This window comes from Salvelinus sp. IW2-2015, linkage group LG36, assembly GCF_002910315.2.
Source record: "Salvelinus sp. IW2-2015 linkage group LG36, ASM291031v2, whole genome shotgun sequence".
In the NCBI taxonomy this organism is placed as follows: domain Eukaryota; kingdom Metazoa; phylum Chordata; class Actinopteri; order Salmoniformes; family Salmonidae; genus Salvelinus; species Salvelinus sp. IW2-2015.
The window spans coordinates 8,475,461-8,498,279 of record NC_036875.1 but is presented as its reverse complement, the minus strand read 5'-3'; the positions used below and the strand labels follow the sequence as shown (position 1 = coordinate 8,498,279).

Here is a 22,819-nt window from a genome sequence, read left to right as displayed (position 1 = left end):
TGAACCCAATTCTGCTCAGCTAGAAATCCATTGGCTTTGCTGTACTGTACAACTGTCTGTGTACTGTAGTGCATTTTCTACTGGAGGATAAATGGCTGTGTGTGTCACGCCCAACTAAAAGGCCTGTCCATGTCAATAGCTGTATATCTCCCGGCAGGCAGCTGGAAATGAGGTCTAATCGGACGGATATTAAAGTCACAATAGACTGCTCCCGACTATTACGACCTGTCAGCACCGGGCCCCCTCTCTCTCCTCTCTCGTCCAGATTAGTTTCCACCTCTGAATATTTATACACTCACCGTAGGCTTAACCTGGCTGTGTCATTTTCATCTCACCACACCGGGTGTGTGTGTGTGTCTGTGTACATATGAATATTTWGATTTTTATACACTTTCAGCAGCCCCTGCCCGTAGGGAAGAGACCCTGACATTTCCCCAACATTTGGTCCCCTCTATTATAGTTATACTTGTTTGTGTGTGCACATGGGCCCGTGTGTTAGTTGTGGTGGAGACATCTAGGTTGAGTTTGACTGACCGTCCCTTCCTCTCGTGTTGTTCTCAGGTGGAGCCGGAGCCAGGCAGCCCCGGGCCCAGCAGAAGCTCTTCACCATGGACGTGGATGAAGAGGAGAACATGAGTGAGTCTGTCTGTCTGTCTGTCTCTTTGTCAAAGTGTCTGTCTGGCTGTCCATTTGTTCCCTTACCTGATCCCCTGTCTAGACACACACACACGAAGGACACACACACAGRGCATATACAAAACTGCAGAACTCGATATTCCCACCACAAAAAAACTTGAATAAATGTCCTTGGATTCAACTTATTGCTCTATGCACACCCTTAAAAAATCGCAGCCTCCCTCACATATTCAAATTTAATTGGACATTTTTGAAGGAATCTGAGCCCTGAGCTCCAGCAGCCATGCCTGTGAATTGAGTGTCTGTCCCTACATCCCCACCACTCTGAACAGACAGAAGAAAATGGCTGCCTGCCCTATCCCAGGATTAAATGGATGGTTACCATTGTAGTCACTCGCCGGTTTCACACTGAAGACCTCTGACAATGTAACCTTAGATCCTTCATTACAATCGGCCCGTTTCCGTATTTAGATTTCCCCTGATAAGCAGGTATGCAATGAAGTTCAATATCAATCCAAATCTTAGGGACATTTTTCCAGAACGCCAGCAACTGACTCAAGGCAGAGGGGAACATTTCATGGAGTTCTGATACTGGAACTGTTGTTGCATGATTTATCTCCAGACTTGTGAGACACTTTCAAGATGGCTACTGTACACACAAATATTGCTCTGAGCAATGGAAATGTGTKATTTACTTGAACACCAGGAGTAGTTCATCTGTTTTTCTATACTCAGTCTTTGCTCACATTCATACCAGCTGCATGCCAGTTTGAAAAACAGTGTTCCAAACATACCCACTGATATTCTCACTGACATTCAAGATACTGTACATTGAGAGAGGCGTAAACCTAAAAAGATGATGAAAGTACTCCACRGAAATCGGCGAGACGTTTAAGTCTTCTGTAGCTATACCGCAATAAAAGTCATTAAATATTAATTGACTCATCAAGTCAGCAATTTCATGTAATCCCATGACCACTCCTTTTAGCACTACCCATCTTACTATGAACAATTCTTTGAACAATTCTCTGAAATGAATCCATCCATCAAAATAGATGAGAATGTCACCTCTCCGTGCTATATTTCGTGTGATAATTTTCACAACCTGCTCCTGTCAGATTCCCTTCTTTTTAGAAAATGGCAAAAGCCACTTCTTCATTTTACAGTATTCATGCCTTTGGTCATTCTCCTTTGTACTTATTTCCACAACCATTCCTCACACACCCTTGTTAAGATTCCTTCCTTGTGCATGGTTACCCCACAGTCCATTATTCTGCACTCAATGTGTCAATGACACTCCCCACTTKAAGACCTCCTCCCACTCAAACACATCCATGTTACACTAATATACAGTTGAAGTCGAAGTTTACATACACTTAGGTTGGCGTCATTAAAACTCGTTTTTCAACCACTCCACWAATTTCTTGTTTACAAACTATAGTTTTGGCAAGTCGGTTAGGACATCTACTTTGTGCATGACACAAGTCATTTTTCCAACAATTGTTTACAGACAGATTATTTCACTTATAATTCACAGTATCACAATTCCAATGGGTCAGAAGTTTACATACACTAAGTTGACTGTGCCTTTAAACAGCTTGGAAAATTGCAGAAAATTATGTCATGCCTTTAGAAGCTTCTGATAGGCTAATTGCCATAATTTGAGTCAATTGGAGGTTTACCTGTGGTTGTATTTCAAGGCCTACCTTCAAACTCAGTGCCTCTTTGTTTGACATCATGGGAAAATCAAAAGAAATTAGCCAAGACTTGTAGACCTCCACAAGTCTGGTTCATCCTTGGGAGCAATTTCCAAACGCCTGAAGGTACCACGTTCATCTGTACAAACAATAGTACGCAAGTATAAACACCATGGAACCACGCAGCTGTCATAGCGCTCAGGAAGGAGACGCGTTCTGTCTCCTAGAGATGAATGTACTTTGGTTCATGATTTGCACTGGAAAAGTGCAAATCAATCCCAGAACAACAGCAAAGGACRTTGTGAAGATGCAGGAGGAAACAGGTACAAAATGAGTCATATATCGACATAACCTGAAAGGCCGCTCAGCAAGGAAGAAGCCACTGCTCCAAAACCTGCATAAAAAATCCAGACTACGGTTTGCAACTGCACATGTGAACAAAGATTGTACTTTTTSGAGAAATGTCCTCTGGTCTGATGAAACAAAAATAGAACTGTTTGGCCATAATGACCATCTTTATGTTTGGAGGAAAAAGGGGGACGCTTGCAAGACGCAGAACACCATCCAAACCGTGAAGCATGGGGTGGCAGCATCATGTTGTGGGGGTGCTTTGCTGCAGGAGGGACTGGTGCACTTCACAAAATATATGGCATCATGAAGAGGGAAAATGATGTGGATATATTGAAGCAACATCTCAAGACATCAGTCAGGAAGTTAAAGCTTGGTTGCAAATGGGTCTTTCAAATGAACAATGACCCGAAGCATACTTCCAAAGTTGTGGCAAAATTACTTAAGGACAACAAGGTCAAGGTATTGGAGTGGCCATCACAAAGCCCTGACCTCAATCCTATAGAAAAGTAGTGGGCAGAACTGAAAAAGCGTGTGCGAGCAAGGGGGCCTACAGACCTGACTCAGTTACACCAGCTCTGTCAGGAGGAATGGGCCAAAATTCACCCAACTTAAGTTAAACAATTTAAAGGCAACGCTACCAAATACTAATTGAGTGTATGTAAACTTCTGACCCACTGTGAATGTGATGAAAGAAATAAAAGCTGAAATAAATCATCTCTCTAATATTTCACATCTTTAAAATAAAGTGGTGATCCTAACTGACCTAAGAGTTTAAATGTATTTTGCTAAGGTGTATGTAAACTTCCGACTTCAACTGTATATATTAATGCACATATGTAGACATATTGCATTTTGAGTGGCACACAAGTGCACATTATAAGGATAATATGTATTAGTCTATGGTGATATATATATATATAAGAGAATTGGGAAACACGTGAGAGCAGGATTCCTATGTTTTGTCTTGCTTCTGGGATGCATTTTAGTATGCAGAAACTTGACGAACATCGCCACCTGTCAGAAGTAAGGATTCTGTGTTGTTCAGAAGTCGTTGGAAACCCCAACAGAGCTCCGAAAGCTCTGATCTCACAATTTCAGAAACCTTTAGCCTCTTATGTAGTTCATCTCGTTTGAAAATGCGTTAATATAATATTTTTGGGTTTCATATTTTTATTCTCTTAAGTAGAGCTCTGTGTTACCAAGAGGCAAGTAACAGATATCATAGAAATGAGGTTGTATAAAGATGACATGAGTGGATCTAAAAGCGTTCTGATACTGGCACCAAATCTCAGGTTGGACCCTGTCATCCTTGTCAGACTTTGTTGGTCTTGCGGAATGTGTCCTTTTTCCTTGCTGTTTTTTTCCCCTCCTTTTCTTCCTCTTCTGCCTGCATCTTTGATACCCAAACTCCACCTCACACTCTTCCCTGCACCCTCCATCCTCCAACTAAACCTTTCATTTGCACTGCCGGTTCTCTCTCCCCTGAGTACCGAAAGGAGTAACCTATCAAGCCTTTGCTGGAGGATGTTATAAATGAAAATTTTGCCAACATTCCATCCACTTTGCCAACAGGACCTGGTGATGTGTGCTCCTTACAATATTCTAGAGCTGCAATTCCACTATTATGAGAGCTAAAGCACTAGCTCAGCACTCTAGGATATAGCGCCAACCTATCATTAAAGCAGAAAGAACAGGTCATAACATCTGCCCGTAAAGTAAAGATCAGTGTGTACATATGCGTGTGTGTACCCCAACTCTTCCACATCTTTCCGCCTGACCCCTCCCTAAACTGACAAATATTAACCAAAACCCTCCCTGACAAAAAAGGCCAGGAAACGCAAATAGTTCTCTCTTATGTAGAGGGAGGAACTCACTGTTTTTGTTGTTATGCTGGCCTGATTTTTACAATATTTCCACATCACTGATTTCCCCATTGATGTAATAATTGCATGTATTATATAGATGAAATCCCTCTTGCCATGTTATAAAATCCAAGAATGTACTGTCCTATCAYTATTACAATTTATATTTATGACATGTGCTTCAGGCTATTTTTCTCAAACGTAATTTCTAAATGGATTTTCCTTTTAGATGTATGTTTGATCCTTTGTTAAATGTATTATCGGTTAAGCCTCRCTACCAAATAAAGATAACACACATCACCAGGTCAGTTCCAAAGAGTGATATAGGAATCTATACATTTTACATTTACAAGATCCTGCAACGAAGGCGTTGTAAGTTACTCTTTCTGGGCACCGCAGGTTCGAGCAGCACCGACGTTAAGGAAAACCGTAACCTGGACAACGTCTCCTCCAAAGAGGGGGCAGCTGTAGGCGAGCAGCTCCCCAATGGCAGTGGCGGGGGCAGCAGGAAGCGCCCCCTAGAGGAGGGCAACAATGGCCACACGCTGTCCAAGTTCCGGGCCAAGAAGCGTAAGAAAACACCGGGCCCGGTTCTACCAAAGAATGCCCTTATGCAGCTGAATGAAATCAAGCCGGGGCTACAGTATAAGCTGCTGTCTCAAACAGGTCCGGTCCATGCTCCCGTGTTTGTCATGACCGTCGAGGTCAATGGGCAGCTGTTCGAGGGCTCAGGTCCGACTAAGAAGAAGGCCAAGCTGAATGCGGCAGAGAAGGCCCTGCGCTCCTTTGTCCAGTTCCCCAACGCCTCCGAGGCGCACCTGGCTATGGGCCGGACACTGACAGTCAACACGGACTTCACATCCGATCAGGCCGACTTCCCAGACATGCTCTTCAACGGGTTTGAGACGCCCGCACCACCCGAGGACTCCTTTTACCTGGGATCCAATGGCAGCGGCTCCTTAAACTCGCTGGGAGAGTATCCCCTGCCCTCCACGCCAGGTGCTAACCTTGCCCAGGCGCCGTTGCCCCCTCCCTCCTCCTTCACCTCGAACTCGAGCGGAAAGAATCCCGTCATGATCCTCAACGAGCTGAGGCCGGGCCTCAAGTACGACTTTGTGTCGGAGAGCGGTGAGAGCCACGCCAAGAACTTTGTCATGCAGGTGTCGGTGGACTCACAGCAGTTTGAGGGCTCTGGACGAAACAAGAAGCTGGCCAAGGCCCGGGCCGCCCAGGCAGCCCTCTCAGCCCTCTTCAACATGCAGCTGGACCAGACACCCTCCCGACAGCCCATCCCCAGAGAGGGACTGCAGCTCCACCTACCCCAGGTAAGAGCCCAAACCTAGGTCCCTCTGAACAAGCCAACTCTGCCCCCAGTCAAGGCCCTTTTTAAAACAGGACATAGAACATAGAATCTGCAGTCGCTGACCATTTTTAATGGGAAAGAGTGTTTTATACTCTACATGTAATGTTTTCAGGAACTGAGCAAAGGCATCAGAGCTTCCCCAGAAGCCAAAACACTTATGCAAGGCTTTCTCAAACACTGTTGTGATTTGGGATTTTTAAATGGGAGTGCATTACACATTTAGGAATATCTGGATATGTTTTGGTCAAAGAAAGCAATCTGCTGWGAATTTCAGTGTTTGAGAATAGTTCTTATGTCATATTTTAAACTGGGAAAACGTTCAATAGGCTTATGTAGTTTTAAAGCTCTGAGGACACAGAGGTATTTTCACTACTGGAATTAAAAATATCCCTCTCTTGTTGATTTCAGTTAGATATCCTTTTTAGATATTACAAACGACAACATCCGAAAGCCTTTTAAACGCAATGCCTTTGAGCTAATCTAAAGAATCCCAGTATCAGTCGCATGCCTTTACCACCTCCATATCTTGAAATATTTTCTTTATGAAGTCCCCACCGGAACGTTTAGTTCTCTTGCCAATCATCGCTGGGTTTCATTGAAAATGAAGATGAAATGATCAGGCCCGACGGATGATGGAAGATGAGACGGGAGATGAAAATGTGCGGTGCTTCAACAGTGAAACAATTGTGAATACATGCAAGACATCTATTTACACATCTCCTAATTTGGAGCTGAGAACACCAGGCGATATCATACCTCTATCTTATTTAGCATCGCCTTTTTTAGTTGTGTTGYGGGGAAAAAACAGTATTGACTGTCCAGGCTATTTCTTACCTAGATGTGAGACCTATTCAAGTTGAAGCACTGTCAGGGGTTCTCAGAGTTTAGAGTTAGGGTTAATTCCGTAGGAAACRTGAAATACAATTATTTCAGTTAAGTCGTGTTTTACGTCACTTGTTAGCCTAAATAAAAGCGCTATTTCTGAAGATGTTGTTTTTAACACTCTTGTATGGAGAAAGACTTTCGATATCMAATGTGATTTTGCTTCAAATGTAATATGATGATGCGGTGCTACTCACACGTTGTTGTGGGAGAGAGCTGGGTCTAGGGATGGAGACTGCGGTTCGGGCTAGGGATCAGTGACGGTTTATTGGGGGTGTTGTAGCTGGAAGTCAGACTGCATCTAGATCCACTCCCTCCCTTAGGCTGGATTTGCACTCCACTAGGCGTGCTCCGTAACCACTTTGTGACTTTCACACGGAGGGCTCCACACTGAGTTTTGCTACTTGGAATGCTTGGTGGAGTGTAAACCCAGGCTTAAAGGTGCTCAAAGAAGGTCTCCCTTTCCAAAGACTGTCAATATTCTAGCGCTGGTTCAGTTTTATATGAATTGGGGGGTGAGGATGGGGGATTGGTGTGGGATTTTTTCCCATCACAGAAGTGACCGTCAAAGTCGTGCCAGTGTGTGCAGAGATAGTGCCGTCTGGACAGGAAAGCAGCTTGTGGGGCACACTGTCAACAGCTTCAATTGTCCTTTCCCCCCGAGGAACATTTCCCGCTTTCTTTCTTTACTCTCCCTCCACTTGTCATCGGTCTGCTTCCTTCAACCCGGCAGCTCGTGTCAACGATGCTGCACCCGCTAATTGGTCTATTAATTCTCTGTCGGTTAATATTTATTAAATGTACCTTCAACCCAGCTGAAGCGGTCGCTCCATATGGACAGGGCTAATTGGAAAATCAGGAAAACATGAGTGATAGAGTACTCTGTTTTTTTATTGCCAGAATGGAATTGTTTCACTGTTTTTGGCTGGCTGTTTTGTCCCACGACGGATAACACAGACGTCCACACGTTTCTGTGCTGCCTGCAACCAATTCCCAGAAGTCAAATTATCCCACTCCAACCGGGTGACTCTGAAGTACCGGGGAAGTAATATTTGGACTAATCTTTTTAATTTGTGCCTATTCAGCCGTCGCCTCTCCTTGGCTGTAATCATTCTCCTCTGTATTAGTAAATGGATAAAAGCGAGCAAAAGGAACGGCCACTGTCAAGGAAAAGAGATGTGTTAAGTCCATTCGAGGCCCCTGCTGAGATTCGATTCTATATATGCCGACTGTATAAGACTTTTGGCTCAAATGAGGACAACTCACATTTCTGTCCTTAATATTCTTCACCATGTTTTTGTCAGTGAAAGGGTAAGTGGATTTTCTTTTCATGTGGCGAAGGGAGCCACATGCTAAAAACAACTAGATGTACTTCAGCCTCAATCCAGTTTTATTGCATTGCTTTTTAAGTTATTTTCTCTTTAGGCAGAACACTACATGACCAAAAGTATGTGGACTGCTGCTCGTCGAACATCTCATTCCAAAATTATGGGCATTAATATGGAGTTGGACCCCCTTTTGCTGCTAAACAGCCTCCACTCTTCTGGGAAGGCTTTCCACTAGATTTTGGAACATTGCTGAGGGGACTTGCTTCCATTCAGCCACAAGAGCATTTGTGAGGTCGGGCACTGATGTTGGGCGATTAGGCCTGGCTCGCAGTCGGCGTTCCAATTCATCCCAAAGGTGTTCYATGGGGTTGAGGTCAGGGCTCTGTGCAGACCAGTCAAGTTCTTCCACATCGATCTCAACAAACCATTTATGTATGGACCTGGCTTTGTTCACAGGGGAATTGTCATGCTGAAAGAGGAAAGGTCCTTCCCCAAACTGTTGCCACAAAGTTGGAAGCACAGAATCATCAGTCATTGCATGCTGTAGTGTTAAGATTTTCCTTCACCGGAACTAAGGGGCCTAGCACGAACCATGAAAAACAGCCCCAGACCTTTATTCCACCTCCACCAAACTTTACAGTTGGCACTATGCATTGGGGCAGGTAGCGTTCTCTGGTCATTCTACCAAACCGGATTCGTCCGTCGGACTGCCAGATGGTGTTATTCATCACTTCAGAGAATGCTTTTTCACTGCTCCAGACTCCAATTGCGGCGAGCTTTACACCACTCCAGCCGATGCTTGGCATTGCGCATGGTGACCTTAGGCTTGTGTGATGCTGCTTGGCCATGGAAATCCATTTCATGAAGCTCCCGACAAACAGTTCCTGTGCTGACGTTTGGAACTTGGTTTGGAACTTGGTAGTGAGTGTTGCAACCAAGGACAGARGATTTTTACYCGCTTCAGCACTCGGCGGTCCCGTTCTGTGAGCTTGTGTGGCCTACCACTTCGCGGCTGAGCTGTTGTTGCTCCTAGACGTTTCCACTTCACAATAACAGCACTTACAGTTGACCGGGGCAGCTCTAGCAGGGCAGKATTTTTTTTWACTGACTTGTTGGAAAGGTGGCATCCTATGACGGTGGGTGCCATGTTAAAAGTCACTGAAAGTCTTCAATAAGGCCATTCTACTGCCAATATCTGTCTATGGAGATTGCATGGCTGTGTGCATGATTTTATARACCTGTCAGCAAAGCCGAATCCACTAATTCAAGAGGTTTCCACATACTTTTTTGTATATAGTGTATGTGAATACACTGACAGGTGACGACTAGTGCTTGAGGGTGTCTACTCTGCTTAGTAAGTCCACATGGCTGACTCTGGCATGTGTGCTCGTGGTGGAACATGATGAAGTTGCTCCTAGATGCTGATCTTAGGTTTAAGTTAGAGCTTTGATGTTTAAGGATTTGGGAAGGATAAACTCATTCCYAACAGYCAGCCTCTACCTGAAGCCTGTGCTTGTTGTGTTGCGTGTCTCACCTCTACAGGTTCTCGCCGACGCCGTCTCTCGCCTGGTGGTGGACAAGTTCAGCGAGCTGACGGACAACTTCACCTCGCCCCACGCGCGACGGAAAGTCCTGGCGGGAGTCGTCATGACAACAGGTACGCTTTGTCACTCCGCCTAATGGGAGCTTGKCGTTCTCCACCCTCGGAGCGTTGCTGTTGCCGTCGAACAGTACACCACTAGATTTGTACAGACCATAAAACCCCAGCCATACTGTCTGCAGGAGGCTAATGTGTGTAGATGGGAGGAAATGAATCTTCTTAGCACCACCTGTCAATCAGGGTGCACATCAAAATCTTCCTTTTGAGGGGTCCATGTCCATGACTTAAGCTGRTGTTTATCATTGGCTATGTTAGCCTAATTTTCCTCATACAATTTACAATTTTTTTTATTCACGAGTACACACATGCACATATTTCTAAAAGCCTACATGTCCCTTATCAAAAATACAATAAAATGTCAATGAAATMGCATAATGATAGAAAAGTATAACCAATAAACACAAATGGCTTTTATTGAATGTAAAGGTGGATTTTGAACCTCTCTGATCCCCACCCCCAGGCACGGACGTGAAAGAGGCCCAGGTGATCTGCGTCTCCACGGGCACCAAGTGCATCAACGGCGAGTACATGAGCGACCGCGGCCTGGCGCTCAACGACTGCCACGCAGAGATTATCGCCCGCCGCTCGCTCATCCGGTACCTCTACGCCCAGCTGGAGCACTTCCTGAGGTGAGAAGTTAGGCCATATGAAAACACAAACACACAAAATGGCTCCCATTTTGAATTAGAGTTTGTTTTGTTGAAGCCTTCAGTGGGACATGGAAGTCCTAGTAAAAGTTGAATTTGTATTTAGTCGTAAAATTGAGTTCACGGTTGCAATGTTGCTTCAATTGCAGCATGGCGTTCCTTTTTTTGTTCTTGCTTCAGCTGATTTCTTTTAGTTGTTTTTGTTTTCTGTGACATTTGGAGCCACTGCCAACACTTTACACCCCCCCTTCACCCTCTGTCTCCTAGCAACAACAAGGAGGAGCAGCAGAAGTCCATATTCATGCGKTGTGACAAGCGTGGCTACCGGCTAAAGGACAACGTCCAGTTCCACCTCTACATCAGCACCTCGCCCTGCGGAGACGCGCGCATCTTCTCGCCGCATGAGGCCGGCATGGAAGGTATGAGGCGCAGCCTCCTCCCCGCTTACCTGTGACACTAGTAGATGTTACCAAACCTCTTGCTGACCCTTCTTGTGCCACAATGTACAATGATGGCATGATTCCTGCCTTCTTCATCAGGTGCATGTCTGGCTATCCGGCGCCTGCACAATGCTTTTCGATGTGAATGCGTTCTGCCCTTAAGTTTATATGACGCCTAATTATCTTCTACTCATTGATACATTTGTGATACACGCTCATATAAACACGGAAACAGCATTTCCGACCATACGCTTCTTGTTCTTAACCGAATGCAATTCGCTGAACTATCTCTTCAATGCAAGGCTTATTGTGATTCACTCATTGATTCCATATGACTGTAAGCTTATAATGCCAATGGCTTAAATTCCGATGCTAAGTGAACATGTACATATAGGGCCGTCCCATTAGTTTTGGTGGCATGCCATCTTTAGTGACCTTGTCCCATGTGACAGCCAGACTCAATCAACCCCCACGTCAACTCAGTCTCCATTCCCCTCACTTAGCTGGCTGACACATTTTCTAAATTTAATCTTACGCTTGTTGAGAATTCCATATCGGAGCTTGTTTATTTTATTCAATTAACTCCTGTATGTTTTCCTCTTATGCCTGGTTTCATTTAATTAGAATTTAATTTTGAATGTCCAAATGCGCATTACAAACCCATTTCAACAAGTCTATTAATTAGTGGGTCTTTGTCCATGTCTCCTCTCTCTCTCTCTCGCTCTCTCTCTCTGTCTCTCTCTCTCTCTCTGTCTCGCTCTCTCTCTATCTCGCTCTCTCTCGCTCTCTCTTGCTCTCGCTCTCTCTCGCTCACTCTCTCTCTTGCTCACTTGCTCTCTCTCTCGCTCTCTCTGATTACTCACCCTCTTAATATGTCACATATAAATGCTTCTGTCACATTGTTTCCCGGCATACGCAAAAACACAAAAGGAAATACCCTTGTACAATTAGTCAGTGGATTGATTTGGCTTGTTAGCCTTTTTGAATTACTTTCCAACATGTAGAAATGCTGTGATTAATCCAATGAAGTTGTATTTAAAGTTATTGTCTTTTGTATCCTTCGCACTGTCGAGATGATTTGGTGTCACATGCCCTAGAAGACCACATGGGAAACAAGTATCTTGACTTTTTTGTGTATGTATCCTCAACAATTTTGGTATATGCATCTTTTGCCTGGTGTAATATTTTATGCATTTTAAATTGTCAAATTAAATTAAATTAAATCTACTGTGTTAAGAGTGTACAGGCGGCCAGGATCGCTTATATATTGCTGGTACTGATCATTAATGGCTTATTGACCYCATTCATGAAAATGTTGATTTTTATGTGATACATTTGAAAGAAAATACAGAAACTGACAGAAACTGGTTTAGGGTTAATCCATTCATCCCTCTGTCTTTTCCTTGTCCCCCTCCCACAGACCAAGGAGACCGCCACCCCAACCGGAAGGCACGGGGCCAGCTGAGGACCAAGATAGAGTCTGGGGAGGGGACCATCCCTGTGAGGACCAGCAACACCATCCAGACATGGGATGGGGTGCTGCAGGGAGAGAGGCTGCTCACTATGTCCTGCAGTGACAAGATCGCAAGGTAACATGGCCTTGTGTCCCCTTTCGGTATCCTTTTCACCACATATCCTCCTCCAAAGCCGGCAAGATTGTGAGACACCATGTATAAGTGGTGTGGTTCAGTTTGTTTCAATTCAACAATTMAATTGGACATTAAATAGAGTTTATATGAATTTGACTCTAATTCTTGCCCAATATTTGCACTTGGAAGTGCAAACTTTACAGTCGGTAAGCTGCTGTTGTGGTAGATACAGCTATAGTATATAACCAGAGTTAGGCTATTGGTGTCTGTGTTAAGGTGTCCGTTAAGTTGATATTAGTGCAGGGTGCGGATTCACCCATAAAGTTACGGTGGTGTCTGCCAATGTGTGCTGTGGTAATGTCACGGAAGGAGACAGATAAAGAGGTGTCAAGACTTATGAGACACACACACACAGACAAGCTCACACACACACACACACACACACTGTCTTCCTTCAGTGTCCTGTGACAGCGGGCTCTGGCATATCTACCCGCTACCCCAAAGAACTTCACCTACACACACAAGAACACACATACACATACACACACACACAAGCAAACACATGCACATACACACATATTATGCATTGATGTAGAGTATCTATCAGCCACTTCCACCCATATAGCAGACTCAGCGTTGCCTCTTTAATGCATATGAATCACTGATGTATATTAACCCTGTATTGCTGATTCTATGTATTGGCCAGTGAGAGGCTTTGAAGCCACCGGTCGGCCATATTGGCACTCCCCAGAAGAAGCTGGGTCATTTCTAGATCGCATACAGCTTTTGTCAAATTTGACGTCAAAAGTTGAATTATTTTTTATATTTTAGATAACCCTAACCCTTTTCCTAACGTTAACCTAATTATCCTTACCTGCTACGTTAATTCTCCTAACCTTCTGTGTAAGTTCTCTGAAACCTGCTATGAAAAGTCAATTTTGACAAAAGCTYTATACCTTCTAGACTAAACCAAAAAGCAGGTTTTGAATGGAATTCTACAGTATTTCAATTAAATGTTTCAAGGACAAAATTACATGTATTTAAGTATGTTTTTGTTGTAGTGGAGACAGTAACATTAGTACTTTCAACAAATTATACTTTAAGGAAAATATTTATATGTATTTCTTAATCTTTTATTTTTATGTTAGCTCACATAATATAATTATGCATTAAGGTGTCTGTAATAGAATAAAAGTGGCAAAAACAAATGTTACATTAATAAATGCATTTCTATAGCTTCCAAAATATTTTTTACAATGGTGGGGATGTGTCAAGGTGGAGGCACGYTGGCTTTAAAACAGCGCCCTCTGACAGTCATCTAGTGTAAATATAAATCATTGATAGGAAAGGCTTAATGCGTGATTAATAACGGTTTGGTCAAACTAGTTCTTGATGTACTTCTGTAATTGCAATCATTTAGTGTGTTTTCAGCTAGTTTTGTTAAGATTGGCCTATGATAGAGTGCAGAAATTGCATCCAAGTACAACAATAATATTGTACAAATTATTAATGGAGGATTGCAAAGTTGCGTAGTGGCCTGGTTTTCTAGAGCAGTTAGTTGTTTTATACAGTACCAGTCAAAAGTTTGGACACACCTACTTATTCAAGGGTTTTTCTTTATACATTGTACTATTATTCTACATTGTAGAATAATAGTGAAGACATCACGACTATGAAATAACACAAATGGAATCATGTAGTAACCAAAAAAAATTTAATAAATCAAAATAGATTTGAGATTTGAGATTCTTTGAAGTAGCCACCCTTTGCCTTGATGACAGCTTTTCACACTCTTGTCATTCTCTCAACCAGCTTCATGAAGAAGGCTTTTCCAACAGTCTTGAAGGAGTTCCCACATATGCTGAGCACTTGTTGGCTGCTTTTCCTTCTCTCTGCGGTCCTAACTCATCCCAAACCACAGTCACCCAACCTCAATTAGGTTGAGGTCGGGTGACTGTGGAGTCRAGGTCATCTGATGCAGCACTCCATCACTCTCTTTCTTGGTCAAATAGGGCTCCCGAGTGTCGCAGCAGTCTAAGGCACTGCATCTCAGTGCTAGAGGCGTCACTACAGATACCCTGGTTCGAATCCAGGCTGTATCACAACCGGCCGTGATTGGGAGTCCCATAGGGCGGCGCACAATTGGCCCGGGTTTGGCCGGTGTAGACCGTCATTGTAAATAAGAATTTGTTCTGAACTGACTTGCCTAGTTAAATAAAGGTTAAATAACCTTTTGTCAATAGGGGAGCTGTTAGCATTATTTTTTTTTTTACATTTCCAAATTAAACTGCCTCGTACTCAATTCTTGATCGTACAATATGCATATTATTATTATTGGATAGAAAACAGTCTATAGTTCTATAGGAGTTGAAATTTTGTCTCTGAGTGGTACAGAACAATTTCTACAGCACTTTTCATGACAGGGTTCAGATTTCAGAAATTTTTACCTCTGATCTGGGGTCTGTTTTTAAGGCGACAGTGAATGCTATGAAGAAACCGACACTGCCTACGTCTTCCTCTGGGTGTCTGTACGTCATCACGTTTTCAATGGAATCGATGGGACGTTCACAGCCATTATAAAAGACGAAAATGTACAGAGACCACCCTTTCTAACGTGCACCTGAAGCGTAAAGGACATCGGACATGCCTCGTTCCAAATCGTTTTTCTAACCAGCAGTATTTCTCCGTCATGTTTTCAGTCGTTATAGTTGTTTAAAAACATCATAATGTAGTGAATTTTAACCGTTTTATATCAATTTATATCCGTTTAGTGCGATTTTGAGGAATTTCTTTGTCGTGCACTCTGAAAGTTTGGACACGCTTTAGGGTGTCGGTGTTGGTGATGGACATTTCGAAGGACAGAGGACATCTATCGACCAAAAGACGTTTATAACATAGAAAGGATACATTGCCCAAGAATATGATGGAAGATCAGCTCAAAGTAAGCAATATTTAATATGATAAACCGTGTTTCTGTCGAAATATTTTAAACGCACATATCGCCATTTTGTTTGGTATAGCTTCACTTGGCCAACCCTGTATTTGAAAAGTAAGGATAATTTTAAAAATGTAAATCAGCGGTTTCATTAAGAACTAATTTGTCTTTCGATTCCTGTCAACCCTGTATTTTTTAGTCAAGTATATGATTAGCTTTTAATTAAACTAGATCACTCTGATAGATGACGTCAGACATATTTGAGGCTTGATTTCCTAGTATTTCATGTGTAACCACGGTTTTGTATGGCTAAATATGCACCTTTTCGAACAAACTGTATATGTATGTTGTAAATGATGTTACGAGGTGTCATCGGAAGAATTCTGAGAGGTTAGTGAAAAATTAATATCTTTTGGCGGTGGTTACGTTATAGCGCTCTTTGGCTGGAATCGATGCTCTGGTAACGTTGGAACATGTAGTATGCTAACTTATCGATTTATTGGTTTTCGCTGAAAAACGCTAAAAATCTGAAATATGGTCTGAAATCACAAGAACTGGGTCTTCCATTGCTATGCTTTGTCTATTTTTATGAAATGTTTTATGATGAGTAAATTGGTCATACACGTTGCTCTATCTAGTAATTCTAGTGGATTTGTGATGGTCGGTGCATTGTAAACTGTGATTTCTACCTGAATATGCACTTTTTTCTAACAAAACTATCCTATACCATGAATATGTTATCAGACTGTCATCTGATGGTTTTTTTTATAGGTTATTGGCTATCAATATCTTAGTTGAGCCGAATGGTGATAGCACCTGAAGGAGTAAGAAACTGATGGAGTTAGAATAGTGGTGTATTTTGCTAACGTGTTTAGCTAATAGATTTACATATTTTGTCTTCCCTGTAAAACATTTTAAAAAATCTGAAATGGTGGCTTTTATTCACAAGATCTGTATCTTTCATCTGGTGTCTTGGACTTGTGATTTAATGATATTTGATGCTACTATCTACTTCTGAAGCTATGCTATCTATGCTAATCAGTGTGTGGGGGTGGGGGTGCTCCGGATCCGGGTTTCTGAGGCAGTAAAATTAAATAAAACAAATAAATAAAAATAGCCCTTGCACAGCCTGGAGTTGTGTTTTGGGTCATTGTCCTGTTGAAAACAAATGATAGTCCCACTAAGCCCAAACCAGATGGGATGGTGTATCGCTGCAGAATGCTGTGGTAGCCATGCTGGTAAAGTGTGCCTTTAATTCTAAATAAATCCCTGACAGTGTCACCAGCAAAGCCCCCCACACCATCACACTTCCTCCTCCATGCTTCACGTTGGAACACAACATGCGGAGATCATCCGTTCACCTACTCTGCGTCTTGCAAAGACATGGTGTTGGAAGCAAAAATGTCAAATTTGGATTCATCAGACAAAGGACAGATTTCCACCAGTCTAATGTCCTTTGCTCATGTTTTTGTCCAAAGCAAGTCTCTTCTTCTTATTGGTGTCCTTTGGTAGTGGTTTCTTTGCAGCAATTCGTGAAGGCCTGATTCACGCAGTCTTCTCTGAACAGTTGAGATGTGTCTGTTACTTGAACTCTTTATTTGGGCTGCAATCTGAGGCTGGTAACTTTAATGAACTTATCCTCTGCAGCAGAGGTAACTCTGGGTCTTCCTTTCCTGTGGCGGTCCTCATGAGAACCAGTTTCATCATAGCGCATGATGGTTTTTGCGACTGCACTTGAAGAAACTTTCAAAGTTGACTGATCTTCATGTTTTAAAGTTATGATGGACTGTCATTTCTCTTTGCTTATTTGAACTGTTCTTGCCATAATATGGACTTGGTCTTTTACCAAATTGGGCTATCATCTGTATACCACCTCATACCATGACACAACTGATTGACCAAACACATTAAGAAGGAAAGTAATTCCACAAATTGACTTTTAACAAGGCACATCTGTTAATTGAAATGAATTCCAGGTGACTACTGTACCTCATGAAGCTGGTTGAGAGAATGCCAAGAGTGTGCAAAGCTGTCATCAAGGCAAAGGGTGGCTACTTTGAAGAATCTCAAATATTAAATATATTTTGATTTGTTTAACACTTTTTTGGTTACTACATGATTCCATATGTATTATTTAATAGTTTTGATGTCTTCACTATTATTCTACAATACAAAAAATGTTATAAAGAAAGAAAAACCCTGGCATGATTAGGTGTGTCCAAACTCTTGGCTGGTACTGTAGGTGATAGCACTTAGTGTCTAGTAGTTATCCTGTATATCCCACTTTGTTCAGGCCCAGTCTTATTTGATTCAGGCTATATCAGGGGCAGCTGAATTGATGGGGTCCAACCCAGGTGTTTTCGCAGTCAGCCCACGACCCTGCTCACTGTCCACAGTCAAGGCACAGCTATCTATCCCTCCCCATTTAATGTACGATGCAATCTACTCCATAACTCTCCCTCCTAGTCCCTTCCTCCAATTTCAATGCCAACAGGAGTGTCACACCTAATGTTTTTGAGCAAGCATTAATGGCCTTGCTATTATACAATGTAACTCTAAAAGTCAAAAGAAAACGGGGTGACAGTATACAGGTAGCATGTGCACTAACAGCTAACCTAGCTCATAGRCCGATTAGAGCAAGGCATAGAAAGTGTCCCCACTTTACAGCACAGAACAGACTACCCTCCATTTGTTCTCTACACAACAGGTCCTCTCTTAACATAACCATTGCAACAAAATGGTGAGGGGGAAAAAATGCCCCTTCTGCCATCTCTTCCTGTACGGATGATTAATGACTRGGCGATGGCTATTTACCTAAATGCWCTAGCGTTGTTTGACTTAGCCCTGCAATTTCAGTGTGTTTTTTACACCTTTCTCCTTGGATTACATGGCCTGCCCAGCGGCTCTAAGGTACACGATGGAGGTCTAGTTTACGGCTCCTTCCCTCCTGTTCCTGGCTCATTAGAAGTGTTACTCTCCAGAGTTGCTTTTTCTTTGATAAAGCAACTGATTGTGAAGGCCCTCAAAAGCCCCAATCACTTGAGCTTGATCGCCACCTCCTTAAAACTCAAGTTTGTGTGTGTGTGTGGTTGTGTGTGTGTGTGTGTGTGTGTGTGTGTGTGTGTGTGTGTGTGTGTGTGTGTGTGTGTGTGTGTGTGTGTGTGTGTGTGTGTGTGTGTGTGTGTGTGTGTGTGTGTGTGTGTGCATGTTTTTTGGAAAGAGCAGTGGTATGTTTTGTCTGATTATGTTTTTTGATTGTGCACCCCAGAGCCTCCATGGCCACTGAGTTTAGCTTCTATCATAAGGGGCAAAATCACGTAAATCAAATAAGGTGGGTGGGTGGAGGGGCTGAACAACAGTATTGATACAGTCCAACTATCAACCCCCCGTTGCATATGGAAGACGTCCCTGCCGGGGGGGCTACTAGAAAATGAGTGGTCTCCTAGACTCATGTCTGACTGCGATTCTAGTCGGTGGCTTAATTTCACACACTCTCACACACACACTGCCTCGGGTCAGAAGGAGACAGGAGCGGCAGTTATCAAAGCTGTTTGTCAGGGTCTTGTTTCTGTCATCTGGTAATGGTCTGCCTTGTGTGTCCTTTTCGAAATTGTCGCTCTCCAAGGCAATTGGTATAGCTTCATAGAGCGTGTGGAAGGAAATGTATGGGAAAGATGGGACAGCTAATGTAACAACATAGAATGTAGGGTGGAATAAATGGAATTGGATAGTTCCGAGTCAGAGCAGCCATTCCTATGTGTGTGTGTGTGTGTGTTTGTGCGGGAGTGTTTGTGTGTGTGTACCTTTTTTCTGTGTCTTTATGCGTGCGCACTTGTACGTACACATGTGTGTATGTGTGTGTGTACTTATGCGTGTGTGTCCCTCTGCTGCAGATGGAACGTGCTGGGCATCCAGGGCTCTCTGATGAGCTACTTCACGGAGCCCATCTACTTCTCCAGCATCATCCTGGGCAGCCTGTACCACGCCGACCACCTCTCCCGGGCTATGTACCAGCGCATCGCCGACATCGAGGACCTGCCCCAACAGTTCAGCCTCAACAGGCCTCTACTGAGCGGTCAGTACCCTCACCTTTAAACCTTGACTCCTTTACATCTTTTCCCCCCCCCACCCTCTAGCATCTAGACTCTCATCTAAATACTCTAGCATCTAGACTCTCATCTAAATACTCTAGCATCTAGACTCTCATGCGCTCAGGGTCGTGTTCATTTTGGGGGACACGACAGAACATGTTTTAAAACGTTTTGCCACAGAAAACTAAAATGAGTCGAAGGTAGACCCTTCCTGTTTCAGTCCCACCCCGTTTTTTACCCGTTTTGGTGCTTAATGACCACGACACGGGCGTAGACTCTCATGCCAAAGAACACACACGCTAAGACTAACTCAAGTACCACCGCATGCACATTCAAACACTCCAATACTTTCAACACTTTGCTTAGGTGGCTAGGAGGCTAGTTGGCCTCTTGTCTGTTTCCTCACGCTTTCTCTGCGAAGACCAATGCAACTGGACACTGTGACTCCATGGGCAAGCCCACTGTAGGCACAAGGGTAAACACCAATCATGTATAAATGTCTACGGTAAATACCCAGCAGGACCGTGGGTAATCACATAGATGGGTCTCCTACCGTAGTCTTATTGAAACACTGCAGTTGTCATCTGAGGTGACATTTACTTACCCTTCCTGTGTGAGTTTGGATAACTTGATGCCCTTTGTGCCAAATCGGTGGAATCCATGCAACCATTTGTTATAAGGTCAGATCTGTTTAGATACTCTCAACATGTTTATTCGACTCCAGGCTTTTTTGTTGTTGTGATATTTCATTATATATCCCTTTGTCAAGTTGTTTTGTGGCATTTGGAACCGGCTATGCGTTCTATAGCACYTACAGCTAAAATAATGTGCATTCCCCCTTCCATCCCACTGTCCAAACCACCTCCTACACCTGTTGTCAGGGTAGGGGCTAAGGCAGGGTGAGGGCTACCTAGTAACAGCATATTGTCRTTTATTTTCCATTGCACGGCTCTTTGAAATGTTTTGCTATGGTGTGCCTGAATGAACATGGCCCTGATCTCCCTCCAGATCTCACACAAATGCAATAGCTGTCCCAACTGGTGCGCTCAACTTCCTTCTCGCCTACCTTACCCTCTCTCCTCTTCCTCCTCCTCTCTGTCCCCTCCGATGACTCCCTGAACTGCAGGTAAAGAGATAATGGGAGGGTTATTAACTTTTCTTCCGCTTTAGGGAGTTTTGCCGTGAAGGAGCTTTGCGCTGTGGACGCTCAGCATTCAGCCCTTTAAATCATAATCCCCCAGCCAGGCAGCCCAGTGCACTGCAGAAGAGAAAGGAACCGAGGCGTTTAACACCCTCCGCTGAAAGAAGGATTTATGCCTCCAATCTATCTTCTCTCTAGGCCCCTGCTTGGAGGAGCACATGTACTGTAATAGAGGCTTTATCCCAAACACACTAGGTGGACATTGCAGCATCATGTTTTGATGGGTATTTTGTTAACGTACAAAGACTTGCGACTTTGACCCGTCGTGCCCTCGCTTGTGGAGCAAAGGCTTGAGTTAACCACGATGAGAAGCCTTCACCAAAACCTGAAGAGTCATATGTTTTCTTTCAGAGCGAATGCCTTGCTCTCAGAAGGATAAAAGCGGGCATGAGTCACATTTGCGGTTGGTTAGACTTGCGTGCTTCCTTTTAGAAAAGGGAGTTAACTTTCAGAGTTAATGCCTAGGCTCGTCATTGAATCCCATTGGCTCAGACTTGCGTGCTCACTGTTAGAAGGTGGAGTTAGAGCTGCTGAGTGAGTGGCTATCTGTGATTCCAGGCATCAGCAACGCAGAGGCGAGGCAGCCGGGCAAGGCGCCCAACTTCAGCGTGAACTGGGCAGTGGGCGACCAGGCGCTGGAGGTCATCAACGCCACCACGGGCAAAGACGACATGGGGCGCGCCTCGCGCCTCTGCAAGCACGCCCTCTACAGCCGCTTTATTCGCCTGCACTCCAAGGTACGGAATGGTTACACACACACACACACACACACACACACACACACACACACACACACACACACACACCACAAGGGCTCTCCTTGAATTAGTGTTTATGACTATCAGCACTACTCACAGAGGGTGTGTGCAGCACAACACATTAAGACCAGCTGGAGCACAGATCAAGTGGTTGTACGTTTATGCACTGTACAAGTTGCTCCTCAATATCCTATTCAAAGTAGTCTTCTGCTTATCTCAACATCTGTTTTGCTCCCCTCCCCACGCCAGTTGTCATCCACACTGAGGATCAAGGTGTCCAAGCCCAGCTCGTACCACGACGCCAAGGAGGCGGCTGTAGAGTACCACAACGCCAAGCAGACGCTGATCAAGGTCTTCCACAAGTCGGGCCTGGGGGCCTGGGTGAAGAAGCCCATCGAGCAGGACCAGTTCTCCCTCAACTCCTGATCGGGCAATTAGGGGGGAACGTCTTCACTCAACCCACTGCACCCCAACCCCCTCTCTAGACCTGAGAGAGGCTCTTCGAAACTACCAGCCACTGAGACTTCACGTGTGTGTGCGTGCGTGCGTGCGTGTGTGTGCGTACATGCGTGTGTGTGTATGTTTGTCTGAGTGTGTGAGAAATAATGCACGTGGTTCTGGCCACCTCCCTCCGTCCAAATKACTCTGCTCTCATTCCTCATCGCTGTGACGTCATCACTTGCTGTGTCTGTCTGTTTGTTTTAAACCAACTAAAATTCAAATACCTTTTTATGTCCTTATGGAAATAAAAATGTATGGTATTTTAAACTGGAATCCTATTTAGTAGTTGTTTTTTGTTTGTAAGACTTTACATGAGGTTGTCCATATACCATGTAGTTACTATATAAGTACTTCTGTAACTAGAATGTACAATGATTGGCCGGATTCCATTTCTGTTATTCAGTTAAATGTAATTACACTAGGAAACTCAAATGCCGTATGACTTCATGGTATATTTTTTACGTATTGTGAGATTTGACCTTTTTCTTTTCCTATTTTATTACATTCTTGCCCCTGTATTAAAAGCACATACAGTGGGGAGAASAAGTATTTGATACACTGCCGATTTTGCAGGTTTTCCTACTTACAAAGCATGTAGAGGTCTGTAATTTTTTATCATAGGTACACTTCAACTGTGAGAGACGGAATCTAAAATCCAGAAAATCACATTGTATGATTTTTAAGTAATTAATTTSCATTTTATTGCATGACATAAGTATTTGATACATCAGAAAAGCAGAACTTAATATTGTACACAGAAACCTTTGTTTGCAATACAGAGATCATACGTTTCCTGTAGTTCTTGACCAGGTTTGCACACACTGCAAGCAGGGATTTTGCCCACTCCTCCATACAGACCTTCTCCAGATCCTTCAGGT

General features: G+C 43.6%; 1 protein-coding gene across 4 annotated transcripts in view; it reads left to right on the top strand.

Annotated features, from left to right (window-relative positions):
* adarb1b (adenosine deaminase RNA specific B1b) overlaps nucleotides 1–22,819 on the top strand; it is a 175,896-nt gene extending 153,077 nt beyond the window's left edge. For 2 of the 4 annotated variants that reach the window (XM_023981539.2, XM_023981537.2), the window contains exons 5-13: nucleotides 562–636; nucleotides 4,946–5,871; nucleotides 9,662–9,776; nucleotides 10,240–10,408; nucleotides 10,694–10,845; nucleotides 12,287–12,455; nucleotides 19,284–19,465; nucleotides 21,241–21,419; nucleotides 21,690–22,819. In XM_023981539.2, the coding sequence (XP_023837307.1) occupies nucleotides 609–636; nucleotides 4,946–5,871; nucleotides 9,662–9,776; nucleotides 10,240–10,408; nucleotides 10,694–10,845; nucleotides 12,287–12,455; nucleotides 19,284–19,465; nucleotides 21,241–21,419; nucleotides 21,690–21,866 (2,097 nt within the window). In that variant the 5' untranslated portion in view covers nucleotides 562–608 and the 3' untranslated portion in view covers nucleotides 21,867–22,819. The remainder of the gene's footprint in view (nucleotides 1–561; nucleotides 637–4,945; nucleotides 5,872–9,661; nucleotides 9,777–10,239; nucleotides 10,409–10,693; nucleotides 10,846–12,286; nucleotides 12,456–19,283; nucleotides 19,466–21,240; nucleotides 21,420–21,689) is intronic. The other 2 variants (XM_023981541.2, XM_023981540.2) reach the window with 2 other exon arrangements.